Source organism: Ochotona curzoniae, unplaced genomic scaffold (assembly GCF_017591425.1).
Source record: "Ochotona curzoniae isolate NIBS_2020 unplaced genomic scaffold, NIBS_Ocur_1.0 contig_46, whole genome shotgun sequence".
NCBI lineage: Eukaryota > Metazoa > Chordata > Mammalia > Lagomorpha > Ochotonidae > Ochotona > Ochotona curzoniae.
Genome location: NW_024466340.1, coordinates 960,114 through 980,898, shown reverse-complemented (window position 1 = coordinate 980,898; position 20,785 = coordinate 960,114). Strand labels below are relative to the sequence as shown.

The window sequence follows — 20,785 nt, the reverse complement described above, 5'->3', positions numbered from 1 at the left end:
AGACACATCTCTGTGTTAAGTATTCTGGTTTTTAGATACCATGGAGGAAAACACAGTTGTACCTTAACATCTGTTGGGAAAAGACAAATAAATAGGATGCGACCAACCGACACCTCAGGAGCTGTCGAAACAGTCATGCAGTTCAGGGATATGTTGTCCTTGGATAATCTGACACACATTTGTCACCCCCTGCACATGCATACCATTGTTTAAAAAGAAAAAAAAAAAAAAAAGCCATAGTGTCTGAGAGAGTCTGGAATGCTGTCTCTGATCTCCGATTTCACCAGGAATTTAGTTAAGCTAAATAGCTCCAAGACAAGCTCATCGGGCAGGTCAGAGGGGAGCCCCAGGAAGGCCAATGTCATAGCAATGCTGACCACACCCACAAGAGAATCAGAAGCTACGCTCCCACTGCCTCCAAACACAGGCTGATGGGTCCCAGGTGGAGGCCAGCCCTCCCCGGGCAAGCGGTGTGAACCCCTCCACCGCTGAGGGCAGGCTCAGGAACCAACCTATCTTCAAAACACCACCAGTAACCGCACTTAGAATCAAAACAACTAGCTGTTCATAAGATGACCAAAGACTAAAGGTAAGGCTCTGTTGCCATAGGGCTGAAATGTCTTCCTCTTTAACGACTGACACGCCATGGAGAGAGAGGCTCATGATGGGTTCGCTGCAAACGTTGCTGCTACATTCTTTGCCCAAGCCCTAAGCAATTCTACTCTAATCCTAGGACACTCATGTGACTGTCATTCCAGATACTTCTTTGCCGGGAAGATGGATGCCATTAGAGGAAACAAGACATGGAGTGTTGCTTAAAAAGTCCTGTATGTGAGGAACTCTTTCATTTTCTTAGGGATTGGCAGTGCTAGGACTTGGTAGGTTGTTAGGAAACTTCGAAGGGCTTTCCGGCACAAGTGCTTCAGTGAGGAGAGGACTCTAGGAGCTGTCCAGAACTGGACGTGGCCGTCTCTTGTCCTGCAATGAAACGAACACATGTGTTAAGACAGACCTTGCACCGTGATAATGATCAAGTTTCACCTTGGACTTGAAGTAGTAAGAGTTGACGGTGGAAATGGACGTAATGTTGCAGTGCTGAAGTTAGGCACTCGAGCAAATCCTACTCCCTCTGTGGGCACTGCCCTCGAAAACTTGCTAGTTCCTAAGCAAGAGGGAAGGGTGCCCCTACTGCACTATAGGTGTGAACACCTGTAAGTTGGTCTCAGTTTCACCTTAGTATAAGCTTCTTGGTGGACATGCCCCACCTGGCTGGGAGCAGGATCTGTAAGCTGAAGTTAGATTTTAAAAGTAAATAATGACATAGTATCTTGGCAAACTAGTGTAACTCAGTTTTTTACATCATCTTAGATTTCCACAAAGCCTTCCCATAGGCAGAAAATTGGAGATGCTCTCTTTCCTTAAAAAACTGCAACTCCATGTATGTGGCTTGTAGATACGCACCCTGTGGCAATAACTCCACCATGTGGGAAAAAGGTGCAGCAGAGACCATTGGTCATGGGAGCAAACGCGATCGGAGTCTTCAGCTCCAGTGCCCAGATCCTGAGGAGCCTGGAAAAGAAACGAAGGGACAGTCACACCGAGGCTGATGGCAGGGGTGCAAAGGGGACTGTGGCCATGACTTGGCACAGACAGCGCCATCGCTGTTACCTGTCATCTGCCACCGTGGCGAGGTACAGCCCTTCCGGAGAGAAGCACACAGATCGCAGGGAGCTCATGTGGACGTCACTGTCGTCCACGGCAGGGTCGAGCTGGGTGTGGCTGAGGAAAGAGACAGCAGGGCTGATGCGATGGCCACCCTTCTCCCCAGTGGGGGCAAAGGGCTGTGGCTGTGATGGGTTCACCCCTAGCATCCAGAGAAGGCTACATTTCAGAAGGCTCCAAGAGACCCTGTGTGGAGGGCCTGGGGCGAGGATGACGAGGGGTCACTAACATTTCCTTATGCAAACCAGGTCAGACCTCACTTCAACCTCACAGTACTACTCAAAGTCTTTTTTAGGCGAAGGTAGGTGACAAGTATGGAACAACCTATTATTTGCTTCATAAAACGACAAAAAGGGAAAGGAAAAAGCAGATGGGGCCTGTGAGAGTATGAACATTCATTTTGGAAGTAACGGTTTCTGTAAGAGCATCATTCAAAGCATGTTACTGCAGTTATTAGTAAATGGAAACAAAGAGTCACTTGGAGGTTTCACAACAGTGAACTTGAGGCAGGAGCGCAAAGACACGCAGCTCTCAGCTGAACTGGCAATGCCACACTAACACAGGCCCCTTGGTGCCTTTGTACTTGGGCTGTGCCCTTGCCTGTTCAGACTCTAACAGGGCCTTGTCTGAGCTGAGGTGGGCGTCTTGGCACCCATCCCTCAGGGTGAAGTCGCAACAGGGGTCAGTCCTTACTGGAGTGACCGCAGCCTCTCCCCGGTGTACGGGTCCCACATGATCACATTGGTGTCGTAAGAAGCCGTGACAAGCAGGGCCGAGTCCGGGGAGAAGTCACAGGAGACAACACTGCTTTGGTGACCTTCTAGCTTCCGGATCAAGGTGTAGGAGCGCATGCTCCAGAGAAAGACCTGTGGGAAGGAACAGGCGTGTGGTGAGAGGCACAGACCAAGCGCTTAGCTTGGACTCGGACAGAGCCAAAGGCCCCTGGGTTGGATATGCTGGCGCTCGTGCCCCTCCCTGCATCTGCAGCTCTTTCATCCAGCTTTCTGTAAGACCAGGGCTCTGCCCTCTTGAGGCACTAGACCAGTGTGTGCACTCCAAGAGCTGACTTGAAGGGAGAGTAACCCGGCTGGAGCCTATGAAAACTGCAACACAGAAACCCCTGGGCTTTGTTTGCAAATGGGAGTACATGCCAACAGACTGAAGCCAAGCAAAGTCTTAAAACCAAAAAGAGGAGTCGGAAGTAAACCCTAGGGCCACCCCACAAAGCAGTGGCACCTGCTGAGACATGTAATACCCACGCCTTGCTCAGAGAAACCTGGATCTGCCCCAAGACTACTTCTGACCTAGCTCAGCACCTCAGACCTGAGTCAGTAAAAAATCGATTTTACAAAAAAAAAAAAAAAAAAAACCACTTTGTTTTTCCTTTATCAGGGTTGGCAGCCTTTCTTATTGCTGGGGCCATCAGGATAGTTACAGCATAATTCAAGGGCCATACAGTCCGCTAGAGGGTTGCTAAATTTCAAGTGCAGCTGCTTTTGGAAGGCCCAGAACAAATGAGTTCCCAAGCCTTAGAGGACCGGTGGGCTGGACATCCCCCACCCCTGCTTTAGGGACAATCTCATCAAGTCCCAGACCTCAGATCCATGATTAACGCCCTGGGCCACACTGACCAGGAACTTCCCCATCAGTCACAGCAATGCAAATACAAAGCACAAACACAAACAAACTGGGCTCCCAATACTTGAAAAAAAAATTAAGAACAGAATTTCAGGACAATTTTTTAAACTGGAAGTCTTATTTCAATGCATTAAGTTAGAAGATGATTGAAAGAAAATTGAGTTCCATAGGTGGGTCCAAATCTGATTCCTGTGTGTGAGAGACAGAAAAGCATCCCTGTCTCTGTAGAGGGAAATGGCTCTCTATGGATGCGAGGCCTACCTTCCTGCCACACCTGTTCTTTGCTGCTTGCAAACCCACATTACAACACCAGCACAGGAGGCCACAGCCCGCTGCCTTCTGGGGGGGTCCAATTCACTAATGCGTTCTGAGGACACTTTGTTCACACACACACAATCTCTCTCTCTCTCAGGGCCACTGCTCCAGACCTCTGTGTCTCATGGGACTATAGTAGCGGAGGGAGTGGCGGGACCCGCACGAGTCGGTGGCGACTTACCGACTTCTCTCCAGCTGCGGAGCACAGCATGCTGCAGTCTGGGGAGATGGAACAGCAGTAAACCCACTGCAGGTGGCCCGATAGCACCTGAATCTGTTTACCTGGCAGAGACAGAGGCAGTCCTGAGCCAAACACTCCCAACAGCAAGACATGAAGGCCGTAAACCTGGTGGCCAGGGGCAGCCCGACCCTAGGATGTCCATGGGCTCTCCATCAGTGGGGTCCCCGGGGCCCGCTTATTTAATGCAAGGAAGAAGCAGCACAGTAACTGTCAGGCAGGTGCCTAGAATCTATTAACTGGGAAATGGGCAGCCATCCATGGTGGGATGGGAGGCACACAGGATCCCACACCCATTGGTAGCAGAGAGTGTTCTTTACAGATATCCAAGTTCTCTAAGTATCCTTTCCAACTCAGACAATGTTTTCATTCTCCCACATATCCCAGGGCAGGTGGTGGTCCCCCTCCGAGGACCCGCACTGGCATGGGATGGTAAGAGGTGAATTCTCTGTAAGCACACAGTTTGGGTTTGAATCCCGGCTCTACTGCTTACTCAGCACTGAAGCCGGGTTGGCTCCCCTTGCCCTTTGAGTCTTGGCCTCTGAGCAAACCAGATACTCGTCCACAGGGGGATAAGCAAAGAAACAGGGACCTCCCCGTCCCAGCCTCTAAATGCAGACAGCATGAGCACCATGGATTTTTTTCCCCAAGGGTTTCTTGGGGTAATAGCTCAAAGAAGAAAGAAAAACACAGAAGATGTGTTTTGTGAGCTGATGACCCCAGTGAACAGGCATAAGACGATAGCTGTACAGGGATCACGACGCAAGGACACACACTGGGCTCCTCTCGTGGGCCGCTGGGTCCCCGGAGAAGACATGAGGACGTCTCGGGGAAAAGACAGAGAGAACAGGGGAGCAAAGAGCCAAGCAAGCAAGAGACAAGCTTCAATAAGCAGACACAGTCACACAGATGAACTGATGAAGCTTACATGTACATGCAGACTGATTTACATATACAGTGTTTTATATGTGTATATAAATCAGGTTTTTTTTTTTATCATGGTTTGTTCAGGTGTCAAATCTTAAGATGCTGTGAGAATTAAATAAATTAAGGCAACCCAGGTGGGGTGGGGTGGGTGGGGGTCAGGCACCTGAGAATGCAACTTGATTCCCCTCTTTTCCTCTGAAAAGCTCCGTCGTAACTGGCCTCATCCATTCCGCGTACACTGTCACCTTCTGTGGTCCTCCCACCAGCAGGTGGGTCCCAAAGTCACTCCATGGCCCATCCACAGCTGGTGTCTGCCTGCCTCTGGACGCTCATTGACAAGGCACTGGGGATGGTCCTGACTACGAGCAAGCCTTTTTGTGCCAGCTGAGGACACGGTGAGAAGATGGCCATCCTGGGGCCAGAAGCCACAGCACCAGGCTCCTGGACCTCGTCCTGAGCCTCCAGACTGTCAGCAATGGCTAGGTGCTGCTGGAGCTGCCCAGTCAGTCTATGGGATTTATTAATTACACTGACTGCAGCTGAGTAAGAAGCTACATGTTGGCCCTGGCGTGAGAGCCTAGTGGCTAAATCCTTGCCTGAGCTGGGATTCCATATGGGCACTGGTTCATATCCCAGCTGCTCCACTTCCCATCCGGTTCCCTGTTTGTGGCCTGGGAAATTAGTCAAGGACGGCCCAGAACCTTGGGACCCTGCACCCACGTGGGAGACCTGAAAGAAGCTCCTGGCTCCGGATCAGCTTAACTCTGGCCGTTGCCACTTGGGGAATGTACAAGTGGACAGAAGCTCTTTCTCTGTCTCTCCTTCTCTCTGCATATCTGCCTTTCCAATAAGAAAATACGAAAAATTAAATTACAGAATGAAGCCACATGTTATCAGGCTCAACCATGGGGGCAGGACAGTGGTCCCCACTTGTGGTTGTGGGAGCTGGCCAGTTATGGCCCAGGCAAGAGGCCTGCTACATTGTGGTGATGAATGCACGTCTTGGCCAGCCCTATATTTTGTCACGGCCTCTCCACTTCCATTCCCTGCAGCCTGAGCCCACCCGTTTGCAGCAGAAATGGCAAGTCCTCCTGTCACCTTCCCGATCCAAACCAGACCCGTATAGGCATCCTAAATGGGCCACCACTCCCTCTATGCAGCCGGAGAAGGCAGGATTCCATAAAGGTAGACCCCTCTGGCCTAAGAGAACTCATTCTAGTCCCAGGTTCTACCTCACAAAGAAACCCTTACTTCCAACAGAGGCACCCAACAGGGACTTCTTCAAACCAGTGGCTCTCCCTGGGTGACTCTGAACAATGAAACAACTGGCACCACTTGGAGAGGTGCCATGGGTGCTAAGGAGACCAGACATGCTGCTCAACATCCTATAATACACAGATCATCCAGCCCCAAATGTTGGCAGTGCCAAGGAGGAGAAAACGTGTCCAGATAACATATTTCCACCTTGGGTGGCTGTCACCCCCAAGGGCATGAAAAACTGGTTTTTGGTGAATGTAAGAAATCTTACATTTCTTAGGTGTAAAGCACAGATATGCATTTCAGGGCATAAACAGAGAATCGGCCTTCTTATCTGGGTTCCACATCTGCTGATGCAACCAGCCATGAGTATCTTCAAAAGCTGCGTCTATGAAGAACTCGCACAGACATGTTCTGGCCTTATTCTCACGCAGTATCCACCAAACCACTGTTCACCTAGTACTCACATGGAACCAGGAGTCCGAGGTAACTCAGATGCTCTAAAGCCACAGAGGGGGACATGTGTGGGTCCTGAGCACATGTGGCACCATGTTTTACATGGGACTGGTGTGTCTGCAGGTTTTGGCCCCTGCAGAGGGGCCCGTCAGCAGACAGCAGGGGACTGCGTGACAGTCTTTGGTACAGGACGAGTGTGAGAGCAGGGGCTTCTCTAACAGTGCTCCTTAGAAGATGGTAACAGGGAAAATATGGCTGGGAAACGCTGTTAGAGAGAAAAATGACATTGGCCGAGTGGAGAAAGGGGACAAACGGAACCATTCCGGAAATGCCAGATAGCGCCTTCAACCCCATACCGTGTTTATTCAGGTCCCAGATGCGAAGAGTCTTATCCCGCGATGCTGAGACCAAGATCAAACTGCCGCTGGGAGTGAAGCTCAGGTCCCTCACGACGTCCTGGTGGCCTGAGAGATTCAGAAGCAGGAGCCCTGGCGTGGGGGCAGGAGTGCACGGTCAGAGCTGGGCGGGGAGGGGAAGCGGGGAGTCGGGGTGTGGTATCAGTCGGAAATGGCTCCAGCCTCCCAGGACTTCGTGCCAGCCAGGAAGGACCTACCTGTCTGGACCTCCCAAATCTTGATCTGCCCATCGTTGAGTCCCGTGGCAAGAATCAGGCAAGACACATCTGGCACTGGGGGATGGTGGCGCGCCCAGAGCTTCCTACTGGGTGGGGAAGGCCACGGGCTGAAGGCCAAACCCCAGACAATCTGACCACAGTCCAGCGTCTTCTCCTTCGGGCTGCCTCGTCCTTTTGGGTCATTTTTGCTACTTCGGCTTTTGGCTTCAAATCCTTTAGGGATGCTGGAGGAAGTAGAGATCTCTGGATGAGTTTAAAATTGCTATCCAATTAACCAACTTTTCATCCTGGGACATCTTAAGAAAGACTTGAAAGTTCTAGAAGCACTTTGGCCTGAGGCAGATTCTCATGGGACTTTTCTTTCTGGCTCTTTTAAAATTTCAGGTGAACAAAGAGACCCCTCCCCTTTGCAGCAACTCTGCCACTGGGTGACCTGCCACTACAGGGTGACCTGCCGCGTGCGGAACTAGATCACAGACACTCCAGGGAGCAGCAGGCTTGCTCAGGGAGTTCCCTCGGGCTTCAGCGCATGGAAAGAAAAGATGCATTGGGCTTTTCCTGTGAGAAAGCAGGTACACTCAGCCCATGGGTCTGGAACGAGGACAGTGTGTGGAGCCTGAAAACCCATGGGCTGCATGGTATGAACCCCTGGCCTCCAGCTCAGATACACTGAAGCACTGGGACACAACCCCCTTTCGAGCTGCTCTAGTCCATCTGGTAAGTATTGACTTCCCTCTTCACTCCCTAGCTTCCAACGAACAAAGCTCTCGCACAGGTGTACAGCTCTCTCCCTGACGTACACCCAGCAGGGGCGCCGATGAGCGCGGACATCCACAGGGCAAAGAAACCACAGAAACATTCCAGAGTGCACTGCCCCAAACACCTCTCAGCCAGACTCTCTTCCATCGCCCTTGAGGTGGCCTCGTCCCTAAGACACAAGGCCCTGCCTACCCATGGCTATGCCAAGTCACAGGGGCACAAGCAGGTGTGGGTTCCGGCCTGTTGAGCGCCGAGTTCGCTGTCTGCCCTATGCGTCACAGTGGCATTGTCGTACAGAACCTGACCCTGACGGTTGACAGCTGTGCAGCAAACCCAACAGACAGGTGACAAGACAGCTGGACCTGGGGGCACATTCGGATTGGTTCCATGAGAAACCTTACACACGGCACACCCATAGCTGGACTTGGCCATGGAGTCGGTGTGCCCCTGCAAGGTTGTGAGTAAATCACATTTATGTCAATCGTGTGTAAAACATATTAAAGAATTTTAACCAAGCTCACCTGGAAAATCAGTGGGAAGGAACTAAAGCTTTCTGCCAGTCTAAATCCCAGGCGGTCAGACTCTGCCCAGGCCGGCAGTCTGCCTTTGCTCTTTCAACAAACCCTGGGTTTGTCAATTTTTTTAAGGTATACCTGACAAGTAAAAATTATACACACACACATATAATTTATATATAGCATATATGTATGTGTATATATATTTTATGGATATATATTTAAAGATAATATATGTGTGTATATATATATATATACATATACACATGTATACATTTATTTCATTTTTATTTGAAACATAGAGTCACAGAAAGAGAGACAGAGAGATATTTCATTCTCTAGTTCACTGCCCAGACAGCCACGACAGTCAGAGCAGCCAGGAGCTTCTCCGGGTCTCCGGGCCTCCAGACTTGGGTCATCTTCCGCTGCTTTCCCAGGATATCAATAGGGAGCTCGATCGCAAGTGGAGTAGCCAGGATACGAACACCCACATGGGATGCCAGTGTCACAGCCGGCAAGTTTGCCTACTACCCATGGCACCAGCCCCCAAAATGAAATGTATTAACGGATTATGATGAAAACCATGTTTTGATACATGTCTACATTATGAAATGGTTAAACCAAGCTAATCCACATATCCTTCACCTCACTTAGTTAGCACTTGTGGTTGTGAGAACATGGAATCTAAAAGTAGTCAGATTGTACTTACACTACCGGAGGACAGACAATGTCCCTGGGATATAATCTCATGGGGAAAATGATCCCACGTGTGGCTTTTCACTAACCAAAACACTATTACGTGGTGCGTAGCTGTGACACAATCTCCATTTTAGGGAGAGGGTCACTAGCATTCCTGAGTCCAAGGCTGGGGCAGAAATGGAACTAGAACTCAAACCTTGGCGCTAGCGTGGTGGCGCAGTGGGTAAAGCCGCCCCCACAGATGGAATCGGCATCCCACATGAGGTGCCAGTTTGTGTCCAGAGCAGAGGATGACTCAAGCACTGGGGCCCCTGCCACCCCCTGGGAGACCCGGACAAAGCTCCCAACCTCGGCCTGGCCCTGTCATGCCTCTTTTGGCAAAACAGTAGCTAGATCTCTCCCTCACTCTCTATAACTCTTTCAGATAAATTACATTTGTTAGCCAAGGGCCAAGAAGTGATTCTTTCAGATAAATTAATAAACCTTAAACAATTGAAAAAAACCTTCATGTCAGGTATCCTAGCCCCAAGTGTAGCAATCAACAAATGCTCAGTTTCCAAGTTGGCTAATGAATCAAAGGTGAATTACGTGGGAGGTGGTAGTCGGGGAAGGCAGATTTCACTGGCTGAACTCGGCTTCACGGAAACTAAACTTTCCAACTTTTTATTTCTAAAAGTAGAACAACTATGTGGTTAATCTCAATGTTTCTCAACAGAGAAAGCATTACTTTACAGGTTTTTTGTTTGTTTGTTTTGTTTTAAATCTGTCACAATCGTAACAAGAGCAGAAATGCTTTCCTCCTCATGAAGGATTTGAAGGTATCAGTTCCTTGAAGTTACAAAAATTGAGTCAAAAGATAATTGTGGGCCCAGTGCGGTGGCCTAGTGGTTAAAGTCCTTGCCTTGAACACGCCGGGATCCCATATATGTGCCAGTTCTAATCCCGATGGTCCCATTTCCCATACAGCTCCCTGCTGGTGACCTGGGAAAGCAGCAGAGGATGGTCCAAAGCCTTGGGAACCTGCACCCATGTGGGAGACCCAGAAGAGCTCCTGGCTCCCAGCTTCGCATCAGAGCAGCACCAGCCATTGCGGTCACTTGGGGAGTGAATCATCGGATGGAAGATCTTTCTCTCTGTATATGACTTTGCAATAAAAATAAATAAATCGTAAAAAAAAAAGGATAGTTGTACTTTTGTATACTTTTAAACCTATGCATATACATATTTATCTATAGCGATATATGTCTATGTGTGTACATATACACATATCTGTATATATGTGTAAGTACATATATGTATCTGTGTATATATATCTGTATATATGAAACCAGATTGTTCCACTTGATGCTTTAGAAAATCCATTTCATCTCAAAACATATATCAAACTAAAGCCTAGATATGAGATAGGGACCCTCATATTTAGAAACTCAATAACCAATGACTGGCTTTGGCGTGACCATTACAGTGACTGGAGAAGGAACTGAAAAGTTTGAGTACACATGCAGCAGTCTCCGATGGCTGTAAAAGCACCATACGGGAATGAGAGCATTTCCTGAAATAGCCTTTCTCATCCCTACATGTTAAACTAGCTCTGATTTTTTTTTTTTTTGTCACTACTAATAATCAGTTTCATGACAAAAACCAGTGAATGCCGAAAACTCCTTTCTGATGTTCCTGACAGCAGAGAGAAGGGCTGGTAAGTCCTTCATGGATTTTACCCCAAAGTCTTCCTTCTGACGACACAGGACAAAACCAAACTCAGTTTTCCCCCAAACATGTTGGGGGTTTCCTCACACATTAAGCAAGCAACTGACTCTGTCGGCTGGAACCCATCTCCAGTGTGACGCTTCAGACGTCACAGGACGGGGGTTCGGGCCCTGGGAGCGCCCTCTCCTCACCGCGCAGGCCATGCTGCCTTACCTGTAATCCCACAGCAGTAAACCAGTTCCCAGAAGGAGTGGCTCACAGAACTCAGGAGGACCTTTGCCTCTCCTCACCCGTTTACTACCAAGGATGCGACAGAACCACCAGGTAAGAGACTCACTCCCCAAGTGAGCAGGGAAGGAAGGGGTGTGCCCTCCCTCCGCCCCTGGGACGAGCAGCCTTCAGGAAACGCCAAGCGCTCAACTACCCAAACACCTGCTTCACCGGTCTCACGTCACACAGCATGGCAGTCGAGTCAACTTCCGGCCACTGGCTACTGACCTAACCTTCAGCCCATTTTTCCCTTCCCAGGACACTGTCCTCAGAAGTCCCAACCCTCTACTCCTGACTGTCCAGTCACCAGCCCCCATCCTGCAGCTCCCCAGTGACTGCCAGCCATCAGCCAACTCTATGGCAACACAGAAAAGTCACAGCTCACTTCGGAGACTCAGGACTGCAGGAGTGCCAGGAAATGGGAACCAAGACTAAACGCCAACTTTACAGTGTTACACCCTCCAATCCCAGCAATTGCAAAGCACCCAGCTCAGCAAGCTGTTATCAAGGCAACAGGGCTCAGGCTGAATTTACAAAGAGCTCAAAACAACCACACTGTTTGTAAGACATGCCCCAAACACATGCCCTCAGGGCCACACTGACTTCTTTCAGGACTCTCAGCTCTTAGCTCAGTTTTGGGCAAAGAAGATCTGCCACACGTGTTGACTGAATACATAAATGCTGACATAAAGTTGCCCTGGGACAAATGAGAAGATACTGATGCTGGGTCGGCTGGCTGGGAGGGCAGCACTCAGATACTGGGACCCGACCTTATCAAAGAAAGAAAAACCCTGGTGTCAGAATCTGAACTAGACCGATAACAAAAACAATCAACTTTCAAAATGCACAAAGGATACGGACTGACATTACTGCAAAGCAGGTCAAGAGCCACCAAACATGTGAGCTGGGGCCAGCAGAAAATGACACAACACCACTTCACGCACAGGAGCATGGTTGCACCCTCATCAACAAGACAAACACTGCAATGGCACGTGCTGGAAGGGCGTGCGGGACCAAACCTGAGCATGCTGCTGGAGGGCCTGCCAAATGGTGCCACTACTTCGGAAAATCGCCCAATGCTTCTTCCCTTGAAGACGATGTATACTCGCCAACATATACATGTGTGTTCATGGCAGTGCTACCCACAATAGCCAGAAGGCGAGAGCAACACCAGGGCCTTCCAACCCACCAACATGTAACAACTGGGCAGCTACACACGTGATCACACATGGCTGCTCCATGCCACAACCTGGACAAACTGAAAACACACTGCGAGGTGAGAATCGAATCCCCAAGGGTTCACGGTCTATGATTCCATCACTACAGAATACCCAGAACAAGAGAGAAAGGAAGGTAAGCAGGTGCCTAGAGCTGGACAGGGTGTGGGTGGGAGGTACCGGCTCAGGCACACAGGCTTTCTTTGTGGGGGGATGGGCTGTCTTGCCCTCGAATGGGAAAACTGCAGGGGTCATGCAAACGGCCGTGCTCTGCGGACACACAGTACTCACAAGTGCTCCTCCAGGGGCCAGGGGATCAGCTTGACAATGCAGTGTCCTTGGGACCAGGCGAACCAGGAGCCATCCGGGGAGAAGGCGACGCTCCAGGTTTCACAGCTCGACTTCCAATCAAATTGGTGGGGGCGCCCGGGCTTGAGTTCAGCCAGCAGCAGCGGCTCCTCTGGGGCGGGAGACAGCATACTTCATGAGCCACACTCCCTCCAGACCACCCTGCCTTCCCCACGCAAAGACCACAGAATCCGGCAAGGAGTTGAAATTTAAATGACCTGGGCAGTGAAGGGAGCCACTGGCCACATTCCACCGCGGTTACTCAGTCCTAAGTGCTCCTCACTGCTGGTTAACCATGACTCAGGAGTAACCTTTGTGCGGGTAAACTCAGTAAGTGGGAGCCTCCTTTACGCCATAAAGGCCTGGACAGGAAGAACATGGACAGTCAACAAGTTTGGACTATGCTAGTTGGGGGGGAGAGAGGGAGAGAAGTGTGCTAGACCACTGCAAAAGGGCCAGGCTTTGCCATGCATTTATGCCCCGACAGTAGAGCTTGCAATGGAGAGCCGGGTACGCGGAGGCGAACCTGAACCTGAACCTCGGCGGCATCTCCCTCTCCAGGACCTGGGCACTCCCTTCCAACAAGGCACCCAGGGGTCTGCCCTCACCCTCCTCTCTCAGACCTGCTCATTAGCACTCTGCAACCCCCACCCCCTCTCTGTGCCAACTTATCTTGCCCTAATCTTTGACACAGTCTCCTGAACCATTTTTCCTGTCTCTGGAAACCCTGCAAAAGCTGAAACACATGATCATGCACATTTTTCAAAGGCATTCCATGCTGCCTGCCACCTGCGCAAGCCACTGACCAGGCCTTTCGCCCACCCCATGTGCCTGAGCCGTGGGTCTCCAGTCTCCTGTCCATCACATCCTCCTGCGTGCCATCTCCAAACCCGCATCTCCTGGACATGGCCCAGGGAGCTCATGGACAGTCTCACCATCTCTATGCTCTCTCCTGGAACCAGCATTTAAGCACCCTTCTTCCGACACCAGGATGACTTTAGTCTCTCCCAGTGCCTAGCAAGAACCTTGCAAAAGCGGGCACTGGATTAACACTTTGGACCAAAAATGGCAGCTCAATCCTCTATTCCAAACGAAGAGTCTCAACAACCAACCAACAGTCGCACACTAATATAAAAGCAGCTTCTGGGCCCAGTGCAGTAGCCTAGTGGGAACAGTCTTCACCTTACAAGTGCCAGGATCCCATATGGGTGCCGGTTCATGTCCTTCTGCCTATTGGACTCCTGCTTATAGCCTGGGAAAGCAGTCAAGAACGGTCCTGTACCCATGTGGGGGAGATCCAGAAGAAGTTCCTGGCTCCCGGCTTTGAATCAGCTCAGCTCTGACCACTTGGAGAGTGAATCAGTGGACAGAAGATCTTCTCTGTCTCTCCTCTTCTCTGTAAATCTGCTTTTCCAGTAAAAATAAACAAACTTTTAAAAAGTGGCTTCCACCATGGATGATGTCGCTTCCTAACATGTTTATGTTATCCTGAGCAATTCCAGACTGACCCTTTTACTGCTGTTAACTAATAGGTACTACTTTGAATAACTTTATATATTTACATATATAAAAGAAAGGTCACATATTTAAAAGAAACATCTTTATATGGCTGCTTTATTTTTGACACTGTTGGTATTAGGGTGCATCTTACAAGTGATGGCTTTGCATACTTCAATGGTTAATAGTTTTTCCTGGTGACACATCATATAATCTACATGACTGTGGATTCAATGAAACAGATGGTCAAGTTGTAGCTGTGCAGGCATACACTTTCCTGGCATATGAATGATTCAAGGTGAAAGTGTATTTTGTTTGATGAAATAGGTGTGCGGCTGGTTGTATGGAATAATGGGGTAATGTCACCACCTGGAATGCCAGCATGCCCTAGGGGTGTCAGTTCAAGTACCGACTATTCCACTTCTGATCTAGTCCCCTGTTAATGAAGATGACCCAAGTGCTTGGCTCCCTGTAACCACACGGGGGATCCAGAAGCTCCAGGCTTCAGCCTGGCCCAGCCTTTTAGGGAGTGAACCAGCAGCCAGAGGGAGGAGCTCTCTCTCTGTCTCTGTTAACTCTGCCTTTCAAGTCACAATAAATTTTTAAAAAAACTGATGTTGCTGAAGTTCCAAGCAGAGTTCTAGTAAATCTCATCAAGCCTTTGTAAAGAAAATACTCATTTCTAGAAATTCTGTCTGTACATTTCAATATATTAATCTCCCTAAATTGGTATTTGTGTAGATGCAGACGGTTCCTCCCAGAAACCTCTAAGTGTGTGATCATCTCATTTATGCGATCACGTGACTGCATAATAAGCATCTCCACGGGATGGGAACCCTTGCATGATAAGAAAAGTCATTTTGTCTCTTAAATCCAGAACCTCTCCGAATGTGAGGCAGCTATCTCTGGATACTGTCCTGTGGTAACACGGGCCCTAATCTGCTCATGTCTCCCTCATGTAACCCAAGGAGTCCCCAGCAGGTGATATGCCCCTAGAGGGACACTGGCAGTGCCCAGGCCTGGGGGTGGGCTGCTAGCAGCACCTAGCTGCGTGGAGGTCAGGAATCCTACTTAACACCCTCCTGCAGCACGCAGAACAGCTCACCACAAACACTTATCTGGCCCCAAATGGCACTAGGGTTGGCGCTGAAACACATGGAAGCAAATCCTGAATGACACTAACTGCTCTGGGGACACGCTTTCACTTGACCTGTATGAAAATCTCCTTTATTTCATTCTGGTAGAATTCACGCTGGGTTCACTCTCTCAACAGACACAACCATTTGACACCAGGGGGCTGTATTCTACATTAAGGGAATCGCCTGTCATTTCTCTTCTCTTTACCTCCCAAACCAAACCTATCCACAACTGCCGGCCATCACACGCTCCGGACAGCGCAGCATCTACCCGTCACCATGGCAACATCATCTCCCTCCCTACCCCGCCCCGTGAGGCAGTCTTCCCCATGTTCATGTTCTCCTCCTGTCCACTCTGGCCCCTCACCTCCAAGTGATCAGCTTCAACCACTCTGAGAATAGAACCTAAACTCTCACCTGGCTCCTGCCTTTGTCTTGCCCACCTGAGCTGTTTTCTCTGTCACCAGCTTGTACACACTGGGCCTGCCAGCTCCCCCAGCCCCGGCTGTGCTCATTTTAGTTCCAACCTCAGGAACTAAGGCATTCGGCCTGGATGCCTCCCTACAGCTGGTGCCTTCTCCTCCCTGAGGTCTCACTCAAAAGACAGCTTTTCTCCCACGTGTGTGATTATGCAGCCAGTAAATATTTGTTGAATAAATACATGTTACACCTCTTCCCCTAAAAAGGAAATCAAGTCCCTTAAACTACGAGGAGGTTCATGTCAGACACATCTCATGAAGCCCTTCTGCCCGGACTTCCCACTCTATTTCTGTCCTTTAGGGATCTTTGTCTCGGCTATTTAAGGTGCAGAAACCCATGACTCCCATCTCTTGGAGTCTGCACTCAGACTAAAGTCTGGCTGCTAGAAAAGCCATCATTAGTACAGAATTTCAGAAGGAATCAGATGGAGCCTGGGGCATCCGGCTTCAGTCTGGGACTGTACCAGTGTGGGCCCTTGCCGATGAAAAAAATAAAAAACAAGGATCAGGATTTTCTTGGACCAAAATAGTATGGAGTATATGCTTTTACACTTGTGTCAAGTGTGGAATGGCTCAACCAAGCTCATTAACATATGCAACACCCACATGTTTGGGATTTTTTTGTGGTGAGAACATTGAAAAGGGACTCTCAACAACAGGCAACTCTATGTTGTTATTTATTAACTACAGTCACCATGCTGTGCCACAGGCCTCTAGATCTCACTCTTCCGGTCCAACTCAACTTCTGTAACCTTTGACCTACTACACTCCATCCCATCCCCTAATAAGGGTTTGTGTTGGGCATGTGTTGGGATAACCAGACTGGGAAGGGAAGATATTTACCACTAGGAGGGGCTGTCAGTGTCACAATGGAGAAGATGGCTCTGAGCCCGTTCTCATCTTTCTGTCACAGGACCTTCATGTCAGCTACAGCTCTTTGCTGCCCCATTATCAAGGCCCAGAGCTCCTGACGTCCTCTCGGGCACCTTCCTGTCCTCACTACCTACAGTGGCTTAGTCACTTTCAATCATTTCATCTTCTTTATAATCACCAAAAATTTTTTCTTTCAGTTTATTTATTACAGAGACAGAGGAAGAGATAGTTTGGTAGCCCCCTCCCCACCACCCTGCCCACCAGTTCACTCCCTGAATCCCTTAGGCTTAGGCTGGGCTGGGGCTGAAGTGCAAATCCAAGGGCAGGAAGACAACGCCGTCTCCCACATGGGTGGTTGGAGCCTAATGACCACTCCCGTGAGCCCGGCTTGGCTCGGAGCCTGCGCTGGCAGAAGCAGAAGAGAGGAGCCAGGCGTTCTCAGAGGGTTGGTTTTTTATTTTGGGGTGTGGGGGGGACTTATTTGTTGTTTTAAGGTACGTACTACTCCCCCGCGCTCGGGATCCGGTTTGTTGGCTGCTACTGAGCTGCTGTAGTGAATCCAGTCAGCACCGGGTGCTCGGGCTTCCTGAGCCCTTAAAACACATCAAGCCCCAACTGAAAGGGGCTGTTAATATGAAATACACACCAGATTTCCAAGACTCAGCTCAACAGTCTCACAAAGTATTGTAATCAGTTCTTGGTGATAACTGAAATAACTATTTTAGCTAAGTTGGACTGAAAGATACAATTTAAATCTAGTTTCCTTTTATTTTTGAATTTGACGGGCCTGACAGAACATTCTAAATGATGCACATGGCTCATATCACATTTCTATTGGCCAGCGCTGGCCTAGAGGGTGCCTGGCACATAGTAGACACTCAATAAATAAATATTTGCTGAATGAATAAAGGAACCCTAACCACTATTCCAAAGATTTTACTGTAACCCATTGTAATTCCTTTACAATGAGTTGTATTCAGTTTGAAAAGGACATGAAAGTCTCTGCCCCTCCTCCCCCATCTTATAGTAGCTTGGCAACTCTCACCACTTCTGCCCACATCCCCAAAACACAGCTGTCAATCACAAGGGAAAAACTAGAATTGGAAACAGACCCTTTACAAAGACCACACAGTGCTTTCGCATGTCACTCTAGCGAATCAAACGGAAGTCAGCACGGAAGCTATAAAGTGATCCACCTAAGCTCCTGCAGAACAGAAGACATTTCCACAGAATTCTGTGGGTACACACTGCTGACAAGAAAGCCCTTATCTAGATGGGAACAGCTTTCACTAAAAGCCTCCCTCCAGCAAACAAAGAATGTCATTTCCTAAATGAAAAAGGGACACCACCCCAGGGAATACCCTGATTTCAACCCACCCACACCCAACAGCAAGAGAGTGGTAACAAAGCGGGTACGGGACAAATCCCTCCTGAGAATTCTCTATTGAAGAGTATGGACTCCCCAGAAAAAAACCCAAATCTACCCAGGCAATTTTCCTACAGGTGAGGTCTAAAGGGGAACCCAGGGGCCTATTTGCATTACAAATACACCCTTCTCTCTCAGTAGTTGGGGAGACCCCAGCTGCTACGTGGGAGAACTCCTGACCTCGAACCTTCCGACTTTCTCAAGGATTTCGGGTGGTGACTGCTGGGAACAAAGATGGGGCAGAGCTTCATGTCCCGCCCCCCCCCCCCCGCAGGGTGTCCTAAGCCTGCCTCCCTGCACAGGTATCCACTTCCCGGGAACTGGGAGACGCTGTCTTTCGCAGGGATCCAGACCCCATTCTCCTGGACAGGCAAGCTCAGGAAGCTTCCACTCAGGCTGCCAACTGTTAACCCCACCTTGTAGACAACACATAGCTCATCCGCGATGACCACACGGCTCCTAACGTGGGCAGAGAGCGGAGTCTCAACCGAACCGGCCAGTGCGTCCCCTGCCACTCGGGCACCCACTCCCTCGGGGCTGGTCCTGTTAGGGCGTCCCCACACTCAGATACAGGTAAGGACAGCCCAGATCGGCCAGCCTCCCCTCTTCCCCCGCCACCATCCCCATGGGTGCCAAGCCCCGTCCCCCGCCCGGTCCCGTCGCGGCGGGAGCCCGGGTGGCAGCCGCTGACGGCGAAAGTGAAACAAAGCTGGACGCCGGCAGCGCCCGCGGCTGCCACCACCGCCACCGCCGCCGCCGCCGCCGCCTCCGCTGCGCCCGCCCCAGCCGGCGCCCGCCGCGCCCCGCCCCCACGCCCGCCCCGGGGTCACCTCCCGCTCCCGGGGAGCGCGGGCCTCGGCGGGCGCGTCCCCGCCACACTCACCTCCGGCCTCCATGGAGGACATGCGCGGCCCCCGCGGCAGGCGGCCGGCGCCTCAGCCCCCCGAGCCGCGGGCCCTCATGCCGCCCCCGCGCCGCCCGCCCCGGCCCCGGCCCCGCCGCTGCCGCGCCCGCCGCCGCCGCCGCCGCCGCCACCGCCGCCCGGAGAGGCCATCAGCTGCTTCCCGTCACATGGCGGCGGCGCGGGCGGGGACGCGCAGGGGGCGGGGCGCCGGGGGCGGGACTGAGGGGACCGCGGGGAGGGTGACGCGGGGACCCCCCGGGAAAGGAACCGAAGAGAAGGGAAGTGCTGAGGAGGAAACGCGGGAGACTGAGGGGAAACGGGGTGGGGAGAGTACACGGGCTGGGAAAGACCTAGGTGGAGGTTGGGGGACTGAGGAGAAAATGGGGTGGGGGAGCCGGGTTCTGGGACGTTCGGGTGGTGAGGGATCAGGATGGGCAAAAAACGGGGCGGCGGGGCTGAGGGGATGGAGGTGCACGAGTGGAGCGGGGTGGGGAGACCAAGGTTGGGAGAAAACCAGCAGTGGAAGAGTAAGGCTGAAGGGAAAAGGGCGGGAACGAAGGGGTGGGTGCCAGGTAAAGATGGGAGAATTCACGGCCTGGGGGAGAACGGGCGGGTGGGGGGAGGGGAGGACTGAGTGGGAAGCGGAGGTGGGGCGAGTTCTGGGTGGAAATAGGGGCGAAGGAAAAGATACGGACTCTCCCATCCACCCCCGCAGACCCCTCAACATAACTGCTGGGCTGCCCTGAAAAAGCAATGTTTACCAGTTGTCCGGGGCCTGGCAAGCAGCAGGAGTGGGGTGAAGGTATTTCAGGGGGCCCAGCTCATTGGAGTCCCCCTTAGATTGCACCCCTTCCTTTGCTTGCTGTTCCCCCTGAGGGCTTCCAGCCAGCCTTCTAGCTCTCTTCCCTGCCAAACCCCTCCCCGTTTCCCTCCACCTGCACCCTGCCTCCCGATCACGGCTGTGTCCCATTTTTAATTTAACCTATTTTTGTTGCTTCACCAGAACTACTGGTGGTGGTGGTACCTTGGTGTAACCTCAGTTTCTCGTGTTCACTCCATCTTGACGTTTTGTATCTTGGCCAAGCTCTTGTCTTATGTGCCTCCATCTTATCTCGGAGCCATTCCCCTCCTCCAGTCACCTGCTGCCCGCCCCGCCCCCCCCCTTTCCGGTGCCCCTCTTGGCCTCTGGCCACCAGGATTACACCTGCACTTACCTGGTTTGTGCCTTTTTGCATCCCCACTCTCTGACTATTCATTTTTTCCCTACCAGTTCTGACTGGCGTGTCCTATTTTCCTCTGGACATTTTTTTCCCCATTGGAAAAAAGAAGCCTGTGAGGTCCTTGCTCACCCCACTGGCTCGGGGCCTGTCCTCAGCCCTTGTTGGGCTTCCCCTGATTCCCATTTATCTCCCAGATCACCCCAACTGTTGAGGGCTTTGAGGCCTACTTCTGCCACCCTACTCCCTGCCTTTTCTCACCTGCTTTCAGTTCATCTACTGTCCTGTTCCTTTTTTTTTTTTTCCCCTTTTCTGTTTTCTCCTCCGTCTGCAGTTGCTGTCTCTCCCGTTCCCCGGAATTTCTGGTGTCTTCAAGTCCTCTTTTAAGCCTTATTTTCATCTACTTGAAAGGCAGAGAAACAGAGATCTTTGATCTGTTGACTCAACCTTGGAATGCCCATAGCAGCCAGGGGGCTGAGCCAGCCCTCAGTCTGGCAGTCCCATTTGGGTGGTAAGGAACCCCAGCACTGGAGCCATTGCCTGCTGCCTCC

At 50.9% G+C, this 20,785-nt stretch overlaps 1 protein-coding gene across 2 annotated transcripts; it reads right to left on the bottom strand.

The window, feature by feature from the left end:
* Positions 1–11: 11 nt before the first annotated feature.
* WSB2 (WD repeat and SOCS box containing 2) lies at positions 12–19,179 on the bottom strand. Of its 2 annotated transcripts, none has more exons than XM_040986920.1 (9): positions 18,997–19,179; positions 12,646–12,814; positions 7,167–7,411; positions 6,910–7,041; positions 3,857–3,957; positions 2,416–2,588; positions 1,669–1,779; positions 1,462–1,569; positions 12–978 (listed from the first exon to the last, which is right to left on the bottom strand). In XM_040986920.1, the coding sequence occupies exons 1-9, from the start codon at positions 19,016–19,018 to the stop codon at positions 816–818; spliced, it is 1,224 nt and encodes a 407-aa protein (XP_040842854.1). In that variant the 5' UTR covers positions 19,019–19,179; the 3' UTR covers positions 12–815. The 2 variants fall into 2 exon arrangements, with proteins under 2 accessions (XP_040842854.1, XP_040842853.1); XM_040986919.1 differs by having other exon boundaries at positions 3,857–3,978; positions 18,997–19,088.
* Positions 19,180–20,785: the final 1,606 nt, after the last annotated feature.